General features: G+C 41.5%; 1 protein-coding gene across 3 annotated transcripts in view; it reads right to left on the bottom strand.

Moving 5' to 3' along the window:
• The window catches only part of ARMC3 (armadillo repeat containing 3), a 91,839-nt gene that overhangs the window by 22,701 nt on the left and 49,833 nt on the right, over window positions 1-19,305 (bottom strand). For all 3 annotated transcript variants that reach the window (XM_059405003.1, XM_059405002.1, XM_059405004.1), the window contains exons 11-14: window positions 8,553-8,802; window positions 4,562-4,698; window positions 3,545-3,713; window positions 764-861 (exon numbers count right to left, since the gene is read on the bottom strand). In XM_059405003.1, the coding sequence (XP_059260986.1) occupies window positions 764-861; window positions 3,545-3,713; window positions 4,562-4,698; window positions 8,553-8,802 (654 nt within the window). The remainder of the gene's footprint in view (window positions 1-763; window positions 862-3,544; window positions 3,714-4,561; window positions 4,699-8,552; window positions 8,803-19,305) is intronic.

Raw genomic sequence — 19,305 nt, forward strand, 5'->3', positions numbered from 1 at the left:
GATTTACTGTTCATGAACTGGAACTGGAAATATTTTTATAAAACACATCACATAGGGGCGCCTGGGTGGCTCAATGGGTTAAAGCCTCTGCCTTCAGCTCAGGTCATGGTCCCAGGTTCCTGGGATCGAGCCCTGCATCGGGCTCTCTGCTCAGCGGGGAGCCTGCTTCCCCCTCTCTCTCTGCCTGCCTCTCTGCCTACTTGTGATCTCTCTCTCTCTCTCTGTCAAATAAACAAATAAAATCTTAAAAAAAAATACATCGCATAAAATAAATTATGACAGATATATAGATATACATGAGCATTTTAAGGAAACATTTTGAAGCTTTCATTTTTAGCTTTAGTATTTACTTCCTATTTTATATTTAAAAAAGCAACAACACAGAAAACCTCTGGGCCGAAGTTAGAGTCCTGCATACAGTTGTGGAGCCTTATAAACATAATTCGTTTTGGTTTGCTCCTATCTACTTACACTTTCTTCAATTACTTCATGTTACCAGCAGAGTAAGAAGCACTGACTACAGAAATACATCTGGAATTGAGTGGTAAAAGGGGGTCAGAGGAAAAACCACGTTGGTGGTGATTTCATGGTCTTTTCTGTAGCAGGCTATGAGTTTACGGATTGGTGTTTGTTTTCGGGGTAATGCCAAATACAGGGGGGCAAAAGGATACCATCCTGGAAATCTTATATATTCACGTGATGATGGACAGACAAAAAGCCTTATGTGTTTCCCTGCATCCCTCCCCCCCACCACGAGACTCACATGTCGGATTTACTGTTAACTAAGAGTACAGCACGTAGATCACTGGGTTCTTGTAAGCAGAGGTCCTTCAAAGGCAAAAGTTTGGTGCCGGGATTAATCTGTAGGTAATTTAAGAACAAAAAAGTAATATCCGCGTGGGTTATATTGTTTTAAGTGAATACTGATGTTCTCGACTGTTTGAAGTAATGTAATTTCACACACACAAAGGCACAGTCAGAAAGAGGAACTTGAACTTGTGGGCAGCACGCCTCTGGTTCCCCACAATCTGTATTGTTTTATTCTCTCAGCTGTTTCGCACCATCATTATCAGTTCGGCCCCTGAAAATAGTTGAGTTTTTGATGTATGTAATGTATACGTAAGACAGAATTTGTCTGTGAGAGTAACTAATTACCAAACAGATGACTGACAATGTTGTGAGGATATGCAAAAACAGGCTAGTCCTGGTCCTGTATTAGCAAATTTACCAGCCTGCTGAGGTGGATTAGACCGAACCACCTTCTGGGGTCTTTCCCCAATTGTATTATACTGAGATCCCTCTCTCATCCAAGATACTTTACAAGATCCTTTAAAAATCAGACAGAGCATGTCATTTTTCTGCCCCCAACTCTGCCAAGTTTTCCTACTTCATTCAGAATAAAGGCGAAACTCCTTCCGGTCGTCTACAAGACTTAAATGGTCTGGGCTCTACCTCTGTGGGTTAGTCCTTACTAGTCTGCTCCTTGGGTCACTCAGCTACAGCTACACTGACTGCTGTTTCTTAACGGTACCAAGCACACATATTCCTCTGCTTGGAAAGCTCTTCCCTGAGCCGTCCCCACAGCTAAGTCCCTCAACTTTCTAGTCTTTGCCTTCCTGACCACAATTTCCAAAATTACCGTGAACATCAACCCCAGTCCCCACCCAGCACTATAGAGCCCCCTTATCCTGCCTCTGTTCTACTGCCCCCAAGCTCTGATCATTTTGATCATGTGATAAATGTTATTTATCTCTTTGTCATGTTTACTGCTTATTGTCTGTTTCTTCTCACTGGTGTCATGAAAGTAGAGATCTATGTCTTTTATCTACTGACATCTTCAACGTATAATACTAGAAACTTAATATTTACTGAATGAAGGAATCAGTGAGTTCTCCTTTATAAAGAATATTGTTTCATTAAATTTTTTAGAAAAACTGTATGAACAAATACATTTGTCACAGTTTTATCTGATTTATGGCAACATTTTCCTGAGGAACTTGTTCTTTGTTGGTTTTTCTGCTCTTTTCCTCATCTCTCTCAGAGCACCTTTGTCCTAATAATGGTGTGCTTATTCTTTTTGAACGACGCACCACTGAATGAGATGGGCTTTCTGGGAGCACTGATTTCTCAGTGGCTCGTGTGTGTGTGTGTGTGTGTGATGTTAGGTCACGTGGTGGCGGCAGCCAGGGAAAGCAGAAGGAACAGCAGGAGTCCAGTTTTAGGCTAGCCATTTTTCATTATTCAGAATGTCTCAGGACGCCTGGGTGGCTGTGTCAGCTAAGCCTCTGCCTTTGGCTCAGGTCATGATCCCAGAATCCTGGGATCAAGTCCCACATCGGGAGGTCTGCTCAGCAGGGAGTCTGCTTTCCCCTCTGCCTGCCACTCACTCTGCTTGTGCTCTCTCTCTCTCTCTCTGACAAATAAATAAAATCTTTTAAAAAATGTCTCCAGGGGCGACTTGTTGGCTCTGTTGGTAGAGCATGTGACTCTTGATCTCGGGGTGATGAGTTCGAGCCCCACATAGTGAAGATTACTTAAAAAATAATATAATTTTTAAATGTCTCCAGTTCTATTACCACGATAGTGTTTCCTTCAAATACAGTCAGCTATGTGATTCTTTCATGGCCCTGTCTGCTCTGCCTTTTTGGACCAAACTGGTCCAAATTGGTTTTTGGTGCCAGCCTTGCTCAATCCAGGTCTCTGGTCCTGTACCTGCCTGGCAAAAAGAGCATTTGGCTTTTGCACTTCTGAGCTCTCCCCTCAGCTGAGAGGGGGATGGTGTTTTCCAAGACCTGCTCCCACTAGCTGCCTTGCCCCTCTCTGGGCTTATTTCTTTCCCCTTTTCACTCCTTCTCCTGCACTCCTTTTGTCTGATCTCAGGCATTTTCAGTAACTCCTACATTTTTTAAAAAATGAAGTCTGTGGATCATATCTGTTTCCTACTTTTGCCGAAAGTGGCAATTGTATATTTAAAAAATTTTTTCCATTCTCCTAATTGCTCTTGGTTTCCAGAAGAAAGGAAAATGCTGGCTTAAGCAGCAATGCTGAAAAGTCCTTAAGATTCTAATTTTTAGCTTCCCATTTCTCTTGACATTAACCTTGAATTACATTGCATATTGTTTTTAAAATCATAGAAATGCAGCTTAAATAATGTTCTTCTATATTACATTTTAAAATTTGGTATTACAGTCTGCTTAATTTCAGTTAGATTATAATAGAATGAAACACTTATACTTCTATCCTTATCACGGTTTATGAACCATAGAAATATTAGAACAGAAAATGCTCCTTCTTTTATGTCTTCTCCGAAACTTGAGAGTAGCCTCAGCAAGCTGATTCTAGTACAAGTAATCAGATTCTAGTTAAAACTGTACACAAATGCAAAATCTTACAGCCAAAGTTAAGAATAAAGCTCTGATTTCCAAGTTTCTGCCCATAAAAATATACATTCTGTAAGGTGGTTATAAAATTGCAATGAAAGGGCACCGTGATTAAAGAAGAAATGATTGTATATACTAAAATACGAATTAGTGCTGTCACTCACCCGACCGTAGTCATAGAATCCATCACCAATTATGTTACTTGATGACAAATAGCCAGTCAGGCTGTATTTCAGAGACAGATAGTTGTTGAGCAATTTGTTATAAGCTGCGTCACTGAATTTATTTTTCCGACTTACTGATAGATTAACTTCTTCAAGGATCTCTAAAGCCCTGTCAATAAGGGGGGGGGGGAAGCATTATTTGCTTTAAACAAGCAATCCAACATTAAGTTCTCATTTATATACCCGGCCCAGACCCTGAATGAAGAATTGAGATGGAAAGGTTAAAGTTATCTCACCCTATTAGATAAAGCAAGACTGACAGAATTATGAAGACAAATCAGTCCTTTTGAGAATATATGTGCCACCTAGAGACTCATATTCAAACAGCTGAAAAGGACAAACGAGGGAGGTTCTTCATTTAAAGCGGAAGTAGTATTGGGCTCTAAGTTTTCCAGCTAACCAGGCAATATCCACGAACACAGAGATGGTTAGAAGTAGGGTGACCCCATCCGTGGAACCTGAAAACCCTATTTGCCGGTGCGCTAAGGCAACTCGCTCACTTGCTGCGGCTGGAGAAACTATTCTGGGGAGGCTGGTGAGTGCCTAATTCTGACGGAGAGGTCTGGGTGGAGGAGGGAGAGAAACGTAGTCATGGCTCACCTTTTATTTTCACTCCAAAAGTGGCGACGCAGAATTGCGGGTTAGCAATAGCAGGAGGAAAGCAAAGAGAGGGATTGATCAGGGTGAAGAGGTGGACAGGGAAATGGTGAAGGTGGTTGTGTAAGCGTGCTGGGAAGACCTCCAGTTGGAAAGAATGGAGAGGGACCCCCCCCCCCCCCCGCAAACTGCCAGGCCGCCCCTTCCCAGGGAAGACCCACTGCACAGTCCCAGCTCTCGAGGGCTCCGGCGCATGCACGCAGGAGCGTGGACTCTGCCTGACTTCCTTGGACCCGAAAGATGTGCTCCTTCGTCTTCTGCCCTTAATCTGAGCCCGAAACTCGAGGCCGCGCCACTCACCCAAGCTTGCACAATTCAACAGCCGTCAGCTCATCGTTGGCGCAGACCATCACAGCCCAGCTGGCGTGCCTTCTCACTTCGTCATTCTTGGAGCGCAGGAGCTCCACCAGCGGCCCCAGGCCACCCGAATTTCTTAACTGGACGTGGAAACCGAAAGTTTATGCATCGGAAGTACAGAATATAAACACTGATTTTTTTTTTTCAAATCTCATTGGATTTTTAAATGATTTTAACCATGTGAGAACATTTTAGGATTTTTAGAATTGATTACATCCAGAGGGAAACAATTTATCACAAAACCTTAGAGACAGGAGCCCAGATTTCTATTCAAGGTCAAGAGGAGGCCACAGTCAAATAATCGAGGGAGGTCACTGTGACTTTTTGAGTGGGAGGGAGACGGAGAGCCTGTCCTCCTGTTCCCCTGTGTTCATTCATTCTGCTCATCAACACTGAATGTTCATTTGGCCCTGTGGTAGACAGAATGAGGGTCCCCCAAAGGTGTCCTTTTCCCTGGAAGAGATTTTGCAGATGTGACAAGTTAACAATTTTGAGATGGGGAGATTGTCTTGGATAATCAGGTGAGCCCAATTTAATCCCAAGAGTCCTTGTAAGATGGAGAGATGGGTGACTGGAGCCAAGAGCAGAGCCGTACAGACACAGAGATTGGAGTGGTACCCTCTGAAGCTGGAGGGAGGGGCCACAGCTAAGGGATGGGGGGTGGATGGTAAAATCTAGAAAGGATAGACTTTCCCTTAAAGTCTCCCAAAGGAACATAGGTCTGCCAACACCTTGATTTCAACCCATAAGACCTGTGTTCAGACTTCTGATGTCCTATACTATACGATAATAGATTTCCATTACTTTAAGCTGTGATGTTGTGTTCATTTGCTACAGCAATAATAGGGAAGGAATCCAGTCCCCAAGGCTGGGCAGGAGGAACTGATACAGTGACACCAGGGGACCCATGTCACTGGCCACCACCACCAAATCATCAGTGTGGCCAAAGAATTACCATAGCAATGCCCTAGAAAAAGACCGATTTTTGTTAATGCTGCGTAGTATCTTCTCTTCATTTCTCCCAGGAGTGAGGAAGAGATAAAAAGAATAAGAAGAGAATTGGACAGAACTACATTAATTACACTGTTAAAGGAAATTCAGGTAATAAAAATAATTATTCATGGATAAAATTATTCTAATCAGGGAAAAAAAAAGATTTGACAGAGCTCTTTTCTCACTGTCTGAAATGCAACACTCTATCATCTGAACATAGAGGACAAAAAAAGAACATTCTACCAGTTTCTATGTGTAGTATCTGAAGACAAGAGCCATTATGGGGTATGATCCATTTGATCCACAGTCAGTCATTTTCCATCAATGTCCGGAGACATTTTCTTCTCAGGGATCACACTTTAGTACATGGAACATTACAGCTTCAAAAAGTTTACTGGAAGCATCTTAAGCTCAGGAACTCAAATTTCTGAACCTCTTTATCTCTGAGTATAAGAGAAGATAGTCTAACTCTTCATGTGTTCTTGTGGTAAAGATCTAATTCATTGATTAATTCATTTCCCTATTCATTTAATGACTGTTAATTAAGTATGCCCTCTGTGCCAGATATCTATTAATGGCATAGACACAGGGAAGAAAAACTCCCAGGTCCCTTCTCTAAAGACTCAAGGAGCTTATAGTCTTTCATACAAGAACCGTATACGCAAAGCAGAGGACACGGGAAGCATGCACAGAGCATAAGGGAAGCACGGGGGAGGGCGGTTCCCAGCTTGAAGACTGAAGAAAGGCATCATAGAGGACAGGATGGCTTGAAGGACATGCATTTTGAAGGAGAAGTGTGATTTTATCAGGTGGACAAAAGGGAGAATATTTCTCCAAGTGGAGAAATCAAAGACATATAAATAAGGGAACAGAGCATATGGACAGAATTACAAATAGCATGGGGTTTCTGGACTATGGAGTTAAGCCTGGTAAGGGGCTTCAAGCAAGGTGGGTAGGTGCAGGTCACTGGGCGTCCTCGCCCACCATGCTAAGCTGCTGAACTCTTCCTCTGGGGCGATGGTGCACCAATGGCCACATCAATGATGTGAGGACGATCATATCTTTGAAAGATCAGTCTGGGGACAGTGTGGGAAGCAGGAGGTGGCAGGCGTAGGGAGAGCTGTGATATTCCTGGAAGGAGATGGACTGTTCTGCAGACTGCATGGACGCAGAACCAAAGCGCTTTGATCGCCATGTTGCTAAAGACTAGCATAGTGCCCGACATGGAATAGAGGGCAAATAAATATTTGGTAGTCTTGGGGCGCCTTGGCGGCTCAGTCCGTTAGGTGTCCAGCTCCTGGTTTAAGCTCAGGTTTTCATGATCTCTTGGGTGGTGCAATGAAGCCCCCTGTTGGGCTCCTCACTGAGCATGGAGTCCGCCTAGGAATTCTCTCCCTCTGCCCATGCCCCCACTCTTGTGTGTGCACATATCCTCTCTCTAAATAAATAAATATTTTTTAAAAATTTGGTAGTCTTAATGCCTTAATGGATGAATACAAATGAACTGGAGTCAATGGGAACAAAGAAAGGGACAGAATAGAAAGGGTCTGTCTATTCTGCCCTAGGGGACAGAAAAGATTTTTTAGTTGTCTGAGCAGAGAACCCAGTGCAACAGCCTCGGCTCTGGATGGCATCCCTGATCTCCCAATTTACCAACTCTGCTGGGAGCACAATGTGTCTTTAAGCCTCGTTTTCCTCATCTGTAAAATGGGGATTACAAACATGCCCATCACAAGTGAGGCTTAAATGCTTGTAGAGTGCTTAGCACAGTGCCCGTTGCCTAGTAAGTGCTCAGTAAGTGTTAGCTACTGTTATTTATATTGGCGGGAGAGGAACAAAGCCCTGAGGTGTTTGAATGAGTGCCCTGTGACAAGTAAATAGGAGAAAAGAGAGAGAGAGAAAAAAAGAATGTTTGTAGGTTTGCATTATTTTTATGAATAGAATACAACACACTTTTATATGATACACTTGTAAAAAAATTCAATTCTAGGTTTTAAAACTTTGAAATATACAAGAAACACGAGAGTATGTGGAACCCACCCGTATAATGTAACACATCATAGTCAAGGCACACCTGTTTGTCTACTGATCAGTTTAAGAAATGACACATTTAGATGACCTTGAACCCCTGTTTGTTCCTCTCAATTACATCCACTCCCTTGATTCCCAAAGAGGATTTCTTTACTTTGTGGTTAATCAAGGCCTAATCATTGACTTTTGCCTTTACAGTTGCAACTCACATGTATGTTTACCTAAACAATATCTTGCTTAGATGTGTGTATTTCTGAATGCTACATAAATAGAATCATAAGTTGTATTCTACTGCAACTGGATTTTGCACAGCATTATGCTCCGTTGATGTCTGTAGCTATAGTTCATTTTCACCGATATGAAGTTCCATTTTATGAATATATTACAAATTTATTTACCCATTCTCTTAAAAAATGAGACAATCGGTGTGTTTCCAGTTGCTTAGGTATTAGAAACAATGCATCCTGGTGCAAAGAGGCAAGAGACCATCCTAGGTAGAATTTAGAAACAGAACTTCCAGATTATACCGGATTAGAGGATTTGCTCTTCTTTGCTAGATAAAGCCAATTTGCTTTCCAAAGGGTCACACCAATTAAAATAATTTTATCTTTTTAGAGTAGTTGTAGGTTCACAGCGACATTGAGTAGCAGGTGCAGAGGTTTCCCACACTCCCCTGCGCCCAGGCAGGAGCTGCTTTCCCATTATCAAATACATCCCCTGTCGGACTGATACATTTGTTACAACTGATGAAAGTAACTGACACATTATTATCACCCCGCGCCGGTGGCTGAACGGCTGCACCAATTTTGAAGGGTCTAAATGATGGGTAGGTTCAAACCCTTGAAAATGTTTCAAATTAATCCACCCATAGGCACAGACCGGAAAAATGAGCGGACAGACAAGCTCTCACCTCTGTCCGGGCCTCCACGTCGCACGCGGTTGCGGCCACCAGGAGAGCCGCCTTGCTCTGCACAACCGTGTTGGAGGAGCGGAGCGGGCCGATGAGGGCGTGCATGACGTCGTGGTTCTGCATGTTCACCCGCAGGGGCTCCTGCATCGCCATGTTCGCCAATACTGTAGCGGCGCTGGCGATGGCTCCGTCTCGTTTACTCGACAGGATGCTTATCAGTGGATCGATTGCATCGGCTTCAGCAGCAGCACTGGGTACACAGAAGAGAAATGCGCATCATCTGAGTTCAAGAAACGGTCCTTGGAGGGTACAATGGAGCTTATTAAACAAATGAGTACATAAATACGGTTTTAGAAAAAAAAAATTAACGTCCAATGCAATGAACCCAGACTTGAGGTGCCAGTGATTTAAGTGGAGTCTGGGAAAATGTCAGTTAAGAGTGAATTTAAATTGTCCTTTTCCTACTTCTACAGCTTGTCATTATAGAAAAATGCATGACTACTTCTTAGAAAACCTCCTACAGCTTTTTTTTTTTTTTTAAACTCCGTGATACTTATAAGACCAGGAAATTTTATTCAAAGAAAGTCGATTTAGATATTCTCAACCAGTAGGAAAGCAAAACTATATATTTCTTTATTCTTTTTTTTTTTTTTCTTAGAGAGGAAAAACCTTAATCTTAATCTTAATCTGGGCCTCAATCTCACAGCCCTGAGATCAGGGCCTGAGCCAAGATCAAATGTCAGGCACTTAACCAACTGAGCCACCCAAGTGTCCCTAGAAAACTAAGCCTTTAAATAGGGGGAATGATTGAGTGAGAGATGCTCCTGGTTTGAGTTAAAACTCTTTAGCTCATCCTCCCCCTCTTTAAATGAGGTTGTTAATTGTAGGCAGGGGTTAACACATTTGAAGCCAGCAAAACATTTTGGAGGTGAAAGCTGATTTACAAAGTAAATATCAAAGATCAAAGTCATAATATTGACATAATGACTAGTTTTAGTAATGTAGGCATATTCAGTTGCTTACTTTCCTATTTCTGCTATAAAAAGACCATGATTATCCGTCAAACACATTAATAGTCTCACAAGTAATAAGCCTCTTTTTAAGAAGGCCCTACTCTCTAAAGTCCTTGCTTTCTAATCACTTAAAAAGCTCATAAAGTAGTAAAAATTAAAAAGGGGATCATTTTAAGAAGAGGTAGATGATTTAATTATGTTCTTTAATATTTGGAATTCTTTCAAATAAGAGATGTTCCAAGCCATAAGATATACAGAACATCCTACTTTCAAAGAAAGACCCCAAATTGTGTTAAAAACCCATTTACATTGTCATGGGAATAGAAGTAATTAAGACAATAAAAACATACCTGAGACTCCAATAACATGAACGTCCCTTTACGTTTTATATCTGACAATTTTTTTTCACTTAAGATCATATTAAGAATGAAATCTGAAAACAAGTGAGGCTATAGGATTCAGCCCATCACCCTGTATTCCGATGAATATTCTGATAATTAAATTTAATTTGGTAGTCACTTACATTTGCTGATTGCGAAGAAGTGACAATCTCGAGATTAGAGGTTATCACAACTGTCTGAGAGAGGGCACAATGTAAATGAAGTGCCACCAGGGAGAAAGGAAGCTGTGATTGTCACTCAGACCAGCTCTGAAGTGGACCGAACAGCAGCTACTAGGCTGCGATGAAATGACCAATGAGAGCTACCCTGAAGGTAGCTCCCACCCCTGGTTTGACTAAATCCATCCAGAAAACACACTAGATTGCTATGAAGGCAAAGTCAGAGTTTGCTTCCATTTCTTCCTATAGTCCTTCCTGTGGGGTCACCCATTATTTTCTGGGGAAGGCATCTCTTTAAAAATTGGTTAGATGACCTGTAACCAAAGTTTGTTTCTATAAAAATATAGGAAGGGTCTGCCTGCATCTCACTATGACAGCTTGAGGGCCAGCATTTGCCCTCCTGTCTTAGGGGACAAAATAAACACTCAAGATAATTTTACTTTCCATGCTTCTCCTACTATTAATCAAACAGGGGTCATTTGATTGTATGAATAAGGAAAAATTTGGAGGCACTAGTACATTAGTTTCTCAGAAACTTCTCCTATTTTGTATTTAGAGCTTAAATATTGAATTTTTTAAAACTGCCAGCAAGAATTTTAAATTACGCATATTTTCTAATATAGACATAAACCTATTAAAAATTGTTTAATTTCTTTGACTTATTTTTCATGTACTGAATGCAATCAGTCCCTTCAACCAAAATACTCTGTACTTAGTAACCACTGGAAACATGCCTCAGTTAGAAGGCACGATTCCTTTGTCATTTAGTGATTTTTCCCTTGACAACGTTCAAGGGAACGTTTTTAAAACGTCCTGGAGAATCAGGGAGGAGCACACAGAGGAGGTGTTTCATTGCAACCGTGTTAGAAGCTGCAAGTATTGTAGGAAAGCGCCTACCAGTACATTCTCCAGGGCTGCGTCTTTTGTATGCTTCACGGGTTTTCTGGAAAATTTAAGTGAATACGTAGGATCGCACTTTGTCGTTTGATTTCTCTTATTTATTAAAAAACAAAACAAAACAAAAGACAGGCTGCAAGCTCCCGTAATGTGCGCCAGATGCATCTCTGCTCACAGCCTTTGTGCTCGTGTTTGCTTCCTCCTCTCTCCTGGACAAAGGCGGATTTTGCCTTGGTTCATTTTTATCTCTACCTTCTCCTCTTTTCTGTGCTCTTTATGAGCCAATAAGGAGAAGTACATAAAATCCTAGCTGTTTAAGAAACAGGAGATTCTAGTGCACAGTGGAATATAGCTTTTACTAAATTGAACATAACTCCCAGCACTGAAAGACAGATCGCACGCATGCAGCTGGGAGAACGAGCTGCACTGTGTGTACAAACCTGCCCGTAATGCGCTGTGTGCCGTCTGCTTAGGTGTAAAAAGCATAAGCGAAATTAAGTTATTATGGTGAAAAAAAATCAAGCTATTATTTTTACCTAAAAAAAAAACACCAAAAAACAATAAAGCAAAAAACCAAAAAAACCCTCATTTCATTACAGTAATAGAGCACAGAATTTACTTTTTTTTTTCTTTTTAAAGAATCGCATTAATTCTGTGTTTTAAACCTAAGACATTCTGTTTTATTTTTCCCTGTGTCTGATAATGTACACAGGCTGGAGCCTGTCATATTTTAAAAACACATTTCTGTTTCCTAGATAGTATGGCATTATCCAAATGAACGGGACAGAAGTCAAACTGCTTTGTTACAAAATCCAGAATTATAGGGCCATATGTCATCATGATAATCTGAAAATATTTTGATTCTTACTATCGTGAACCTCCATCAGTTGGAGTTTCATCAAGTAAGAGTTTAAAATGTACATTTCAAAAAAAAAACCTAAAACCCAAATATGGAAAAGTATAAAAACTTCTGTTTATATCATTTGATGTATGTAAACAGAAGTGAAGTTCAGCATGTCGTGTGTAACCAATTTATTACCAAGTCCTGACTCTTTTCCGTCTCCCTATTTCTCGAATCTCTCTCTTCTCTCGAGCTCCGTCTCTTCCATCGAATCCATTCCGCCAACCCCTTGTGAACTGATGTGCTCTTCTAACAGGTCTCTCCCGCCACCCCCGAGTCTTTCTCCAACTTCCAGCTAAAGGAATCTTCTAAAATAATTACCAGATGATTATAATTATATACATCATATGCCTCATCAGATTTTCCCCCTCTTTAAAATGTTTTTGGGGGCGCCTGGGTGGCTCAGTGGGTGAAGCCTCTGCCTTCGGCTCAGGTTATGATCTCAGGGTCCTGGGATGGAGCCCCGCATCGGGCTCCCTGCTCCTTGGGGAGCCTGCTTCCTCCTCTCTCTCTGACTGCCTCTCTGCCTACTTGTGATCTCTGTCTGTCAAATAAATAATCTTTGAAAAAAAAAATGTTTCTGGTTTCTCATTGCTCAGGATGAAGCCCTAAATTTCCCACATGGCCTCTGAGGCCCTGCTCGAGCCTACCTGCCTCCCCTGCCGGCCCACACCCCCCTCACTTCTCCCTGTGGCTTTGTGCTCAGGGCCTCTCTGGCAACCCGCAACACGCCAGGCTCTGGCTTATCCCTGGGTATTCTCATACACCCGCCATTCTAACTTCTCGATGAACTCTTCCTCCTGATAATTCCCAATCACCTTACCAAGCTCAGCACAAGTGCCTCATCCTCAAGTTAGCATATCTTGAGCCCCAAACTGGATACCAGGTCTCTTTTCCCCACGAGCTCAAGATTATTTGTTTGTGAAACATATATACATTTTTTAAAAAATGCTGTTTGGGCACAAAGGTTCCCACAGAATGGCAACAATCTTGAAATATTCTGTTACAGAAGCTTGTTGTGTAAAGGACTGACCACAAAGCGTTTTGGTTGAATCCCTGAGCCCCACAGTGAAAAAGCACTTAGAAGAGGGACACTAAGAATATGGTTAAGGAAAAATACAATGACCGTACACACATAGTGTCTGTTTACGGCTCACTGAAAATACTATGCGATTTCGTGTCTGTGTGTCTTTGCATTCGTGGTTTCTCTGCCTGAAAGGCCTGGCCCTACCTGTCCACATCCCTTTCCCGGGGGAACCATAGTTTGCCCTTCAGAACCCACTCAGCTGCCCCTTCTGCTGTGGTCATTCTTGTCCATCCCCGCCTCTCCTGGTTTCTCACTCCTTCCTCTTGCTATGTCTACACCCGGTCCCCACATCTGGAGTCTTATTTATATCCCCAGTGCCGAGAAGATCAATATATATAAATTGACTTGACTCCACTCAAGGGAAGCGATGAAGAAAACCTCAGGAGGAGTCGAGAGAGGGTGAGGGGAAAATACCCAGTTCCGCTTTACGGTTTCAAGAAGGCACAGAGGCACAGGACAAAAAAAAAAAAAAAAAAAAAGTACGGTACCCCAAAGAATTGAGATCTCTGCTTGGAGCACTTACAGCCGCTCTCCCCAACCCCAACTCTTCCCTAATTTAGTGAAGGAGTTTTTATATGGAGTTTAGGGAATGACATCTTATACTTTAGAACACGTCTTAGGGATATGTCCATTTATAAACCAAAGGACATCCACGTTTTTTCTTTGCAGACGTGGGCAGCTCCGTTCGTCTGGGTGGTATCACCAGGTGACCCTCTTTGGTAGTTCTCAGAAAATCCTGGCTGTGGTTCCAAGATCCCATTTAACCCATCGGTAAAGGCTGGTTACATGAATCAAGGGTGACCTTGGGCAGGACAGAAATCTGTTTAACAGAGCCCACATACAGGGTAATCTGTGGAACCCGATGAAACAGATGGTAATATTGGCAATCAGAACCTTGTTTGTTAACAGTGATTACAACCATTCCCACCAGCCTGACTTTTCATATGTCTTGGCGAAGTTTGTCACACCGAGGAAGACGTGTTGGCGGCAGACCTGGTGCAAGTGGTCAGGAGAGGTGCTTAGGCAGCAGGCGTGGGTGGGGCATGTTTGAGCCTTGGGCTCCGCGTGAGTCTGCACGGGTGCGTGGGGACCGGGACGCTGGCGGGGATGATAAACGGGTCTCCTGGTTATCACAGCCAGATTTGGAATGCTGGGAGCAGGATTCCTGACTCTCGTCCAGCCAATTTTTCAACAAAAGTAATGATCCAAAAAGTCAAGTGTGTTCGTTAAATTGATCAATTTCTGAGTACATCCGAAACAACTCTGACCCCGGCGCAGCCCCACGGTGGCGGGAGAATGGGATGTTTGTCCCCAACTCTGGCCGAACTCCAGGACTGACAAAAGTAGCCAAGAGAATTTTCTCCTTTTAAAGAAATCTTATTTAAAGAAACATCAGTAGTTAAGGGCTCTCCCTTAACACAATTAATTGTAGGTGAATGCTTAAAATGAAGGATTTTTTAAAAAGTAGCATGTAATTACTAAAGTAAAACCCAGCCACAAAAACAAATGCAAGCAGTTTTACATCCTATAGCAAAATAGAGAAAATGCCATAAATAAATAAATAAATATATAAAAATTTTTTAAAAAAGTATGTGATCTAATCGTTTCTCTCTATTGATGTATCTCTGTGGCATAATTTTGAGAGTTTTGAGAGTTTGTGTTCTCTAGCTGGCTATGACATCATGGGTTCTAAAGAGAGAGCGGCAGTTGCAGAGAGGCTAACCTCGCACTTCCACAAGCAGCGTGCAGGTTTTTGTTACCAATTGTAAGGCAGTCAATCAAAGTCTAGGGAAATCAAATGTAATTTTCTTACAAGTGACGTGGATTCCTTATTGACCTCTCTGTTCAATTGCAATACTTCACTTCCATACACGCCACCTTCTGTTTCAAAAGCTGGACTGCCTGCCAATAATTAACTAGCTGCCATCAGGAAAGAACCACCATCTTCATTTTACATGGCTGACTTGTTTCCTGATAAAACAGGAATAATGGTCAAGGTGTTGGAATACTTATAATAAATGGCTTTTGCAGCTACCGAATGTTTCTGTTTAATCCGGAAATCGGTCTATTTATGCATCTGTATGTGACAAGTGACGCAATCCCTAAGTAATTAGAGGTACCATGTTGATTTTCTCCACTAAATAATAAGGACGCCACATGCTTTCATGCGACAGGACAGAAAAACCCAAGGCACTTGCTGAGCTGCCTTATTCTCTCGGCAGTTCTAACGTCACTTCTTCAGAGAGGCTGTCTTGGATGAGCTCTATGTCATCGGCCCTGACCCTTTTCACAAAAAATGTCATGCATGCTCCTCTCTAGGACATTGTGCTGCTGTATTTAATTGATACTGTTATCACTTCTGAAATTACCTTCTTAAAGTTACTCTCTATGGCCTGACAGCAGTCTGGTGGAACCTTCGATGTGCTCCATATGGTTTCCCTGCAGCCTCGAACAATGCCTAAACATAAGAACCCCCAAGTAATGGTGAAAGTTACAAAAGAAACTTAAACTCGTAACTTCCTTCACCTCTGCGATAAAATGATAAAAGTAGTAAAGAATGATCCCAACTAGTTCCTAGTGGAAGTTGAGCTCAAGACTCCTTATGATGCTGGATAGAGGGTAATTAGTAGATGCACAAAATACAACAGATAATCTAGGCTTGCTTTTCTTTGTTTTACAGTGAAGAAAGATAACATATAGAGAGACTAAGATTTGCTCGTGAGGCAAGTCAGTCAACCAACACAGGATTAAAAGTCTGGTGGTCTGACGTTTAGTCTATAACCTTTTTTACAATCATCCATCTCTGAAGCTTTAAAAAGTATGAGGTTTTCTAGGAAAAAAAAAAAAAAAAGAAGCCGGGGAATGAGAAATGAGGCAAGCCATTTTGCTATGTAGCATAGTGGGGAATTCTTACTAACCACTGGATATATTTATTTCAGTTTTCCTTATTCTCTTTGCAGAAGGAGGGGGGAGGAGAGGAAGGCTAATGGAAAGGAAACTGGGAGAAGTGGAGGGACTGTAGGAAGGAAAGGAGAAAATGAAGACTCACCCCTCCAGAGGGGCGTGGCCGGTCCAGTCTAGGACTCAAAGACATCAGGAAAGCAAAGAACAGCATTTTGGTGAAGATCTGGAGAAGTTCAGACTCAGATACTGAGCAGGAGGCAGAGAGAGAAAAGTTGCCGGAGTGGAGACTAGAGTTTCAACTCCCTCGAACTCCCCTATCAAGGAGCTAACAGGTAGAAAGGAAAAGCATTCATTCAGTAAACTTGAATGGAAATAATACAAGAATAAATTTACTACAAAGACTCTTCCCATTTATGTGATCTATTAACTTCAGCAACCTTTTAAAATAGAAAATAAATATTTTAAGTTCTTTGAGATATCATCCTTAATACAAAAGTTTAAAATATCCTTATACAAAACTGAATTTTCTAAAAGGTTATGAAACTAACTCAGTTATCTTGTAGGATGCTCATATTGTGAGCATTCTATTTCAAAGGGGGTAGCATCTTTTTTTTTTTTTAATTTATTTATTTGACAGACAGAGATCACAAGTAGGCAGAGAGGCAGGCAGAGAGAGAGGGAGAAGCAGACTTCCCGCTGAGCAGAGAGCCCAATGCGGGACTCGATCCCAGGACCTGAGATCATGACTTGAGCCAAAGGCAGAGGCTTAACCCCCTGAGCTACCCAGGTGCCCCAAAGGAGGTAGCATCTTACAACAAAATGATACTAATAAGAATTTCAAAACAAAACAATCTTTTCTATTATATAAAGTCAAGAGCAAAAAATCAGCTCTAGAGAGACTACAATAACAATGTGATTAACTGTGCTGTCCAAGCATATCTATTAATCTATATGATTATACAGCACCGCAGCTATTCCGTCACTTGAGCAAGGCACGTGTCAAAACATTTTAAAGCGCCTGCACCTTAAAAGGGACCAAAGACAAACGCAAGCGTCTATTAACACACATTTAGCAGTAGAATATTCTTTCTTCAAAAACAACAAAATGAAATGCTTATGAGACAATATTTTAATGTTTTAAAATATTATTTTAGACGCATCAGAGAGTGTTTCAAATTAAATTAGTGTGCCTTTCATGACAATACAGAGCTCTTTCCGTTGCCTTTTTTGCCCATCCCCCAACTTCCTCCTCAATGACCACTAGGGGTCAGTATGAAGACATAGTTCCCTTCACCGTTCACAAGGAAACCGGAGCTCTGGAAATATTTTACTGGTGAAAACCCCTTAGGCAACAAAGACAGTAACTGTATAGCTCTGGCATTCTGAAGTCCAGCAGAGACGGCAAGTCTATAACATGAGTTTGCATTTTTCACAAGACTGAATTTTAATTTTGTAAATCACAGTGGGTTAGTTCTACAGTGGAGGTTTCTTTAATAGCAAAGTATTCAAAGTGACAAGATGGTTTGCTCTAAGTGTATCTGTGTGCTTTGGCCAAGAAGCATGTTCTAAAGGCAGGTGGGTGGCTTAGTTGGTTAAGCATCTGCCTTTGGCTCAGGCCATGATTCTGGAGTCTCAGGATTGAGTCCTGCATCAGGCTCCCTGCTCAGTGGGGAGTCTGCTTCTCCCTCTGACCCTCTGCACTCTTGTTCTATCAAATAAATAAAATCTCAAAAAATAAATAAAAAAGAAGTATGCTCTAGAACAGATAGTAGAATTTATTTTCAAAGAGTGAGAAAACACCACTCTAGCCATCTCAGAGCTGTACATCCCATCTCATAGCGGAACAGAGCTGGAAGTGAAGCTTGTGGTGTTTTGCCAACTTTAGGGGAGACTTTCTTTCTCCTTCAAAGTGACTGTCCTCATTCAGCGCACATTAGCCTTGAGAGCACAATATAACCAATTCTAAGATACAGCATTAGTCTATATACTTAAGTTTACAAATCAAAAGAAATATTTGTAAAAATAAATATACAAATATATTACCTTCCACCAATTCTATTTAATGGGGTGAGAATGGAAAAAAAAAAAAAAAAGCTTTGAAAAGTGCTTTCTATACATATGAGGGAGATTTAACATTCCAAGAAATGACTTAGAGTCAGGCTCTCCCCTGATAACGCCCAGTGACTGACGGGGAGTTGGGTCATGGTGAATGGATGAGGTCCTGCCTTTTCCGGAAGGGCTGTATAAAGTTCTGCACGTGGCATACCTTTGAAATGGTTTCTCTACACCTTACATGGTTTCCTTAGGCATGGCCCACCAGGAATAATTCTACCATTTAGTTAATGTTTTATTTCTAAATTAGCAAAGAGAAATATTAATACTGATAATACAAAATAACAGGTTATCCATAGGTAATAAAGAACATTCAAAAGTTCCCAAAGTACTCAAATATACATCCATATAGTTTGGGGACATTTTGTCTCTTTCTAGAATCCCTTTGAGGTGTGCTCCTTACTCATCTTCTCATTTCCTTTGCTGTGGTCCTCACTGTAGGTCACACAAAAGCAGACGGGTCCTTACAGAAGAGCTTTGTCTCTAGAGGCCCCTGGGTTGCTCAGTCAGTTAAGTGACCTGAGCCCTGAGCTCAGGTCAGGATCCTGGGGTCCTGGGATTGAGCCCCGCTTCGGGCTCCCTGCTCACCAGAGATCCTGCTTCTCCTTCTCTCCACTTGCTTGTGTTCTCTCTTGTTATCTCTTTCTCTCAAGTAAATGAATAAAATCTTTAAAAAGAGAAGGAGGAGGAGGAAGAGCAGGAGGAAGAGGAGGCCGAGGGGAAGGGGGGAGAGGTGGGCTCTGTCTTTCATATTGTGGAGGCCTGCAGTGGCCTGCATCAGTCAACTTCCTGTTTGTTTAAGTAACCACTATATCTGCTGTCATTAATCAATCATTAATCAACTATTAATCAATGGTTGATTAATCAATCATTAATCAATTATTAATCATTAATCAAGTAAGAATTAAGTTACTTAAGTCACTGTTGTGGAAAGCCAAGAAGGGGTACAAGAAATAAAAAATAAAGAAATGGAGATAAGAAGGTCTCTCAGCCTGAGTGAAATTGCTCAGTTCTACATGGAGAGAACATGGAAGTAAGGAGTATGAAAACGCGGGATTTAGTATGGTCTGTGAGTAAACAACAGAGACTGGATTATGTATTCTCTACAGCAAAACCACCGTTTGTACTTACTTATCTATGGGTATTCATTGTATTATTACTTTTTATGTTTCCATTTTATTCATTGTCTTATTTCCTAAAATAACTATATCTTTTGAGATCTAGTCACCAACCCTCCTATTTTCTAATCTTTTCATAGTTTACTAATAGCCAAAATTTAC

Source organism: Mustela nigripes, chromosome 6, assembly GCF_022355385.1.
Source record: "Mustela nigripes isolate SB6536 chromosome 6, MUSNIG.SB6536, whole genome shotgun sequence".
NCBI classification, from domain to species: domain Eukaryota; kingdom Metazoa; phylum Chordata; class Mammalia; order Carnivora; family Mustelidae; genus Mustela; species Mustela nigripes.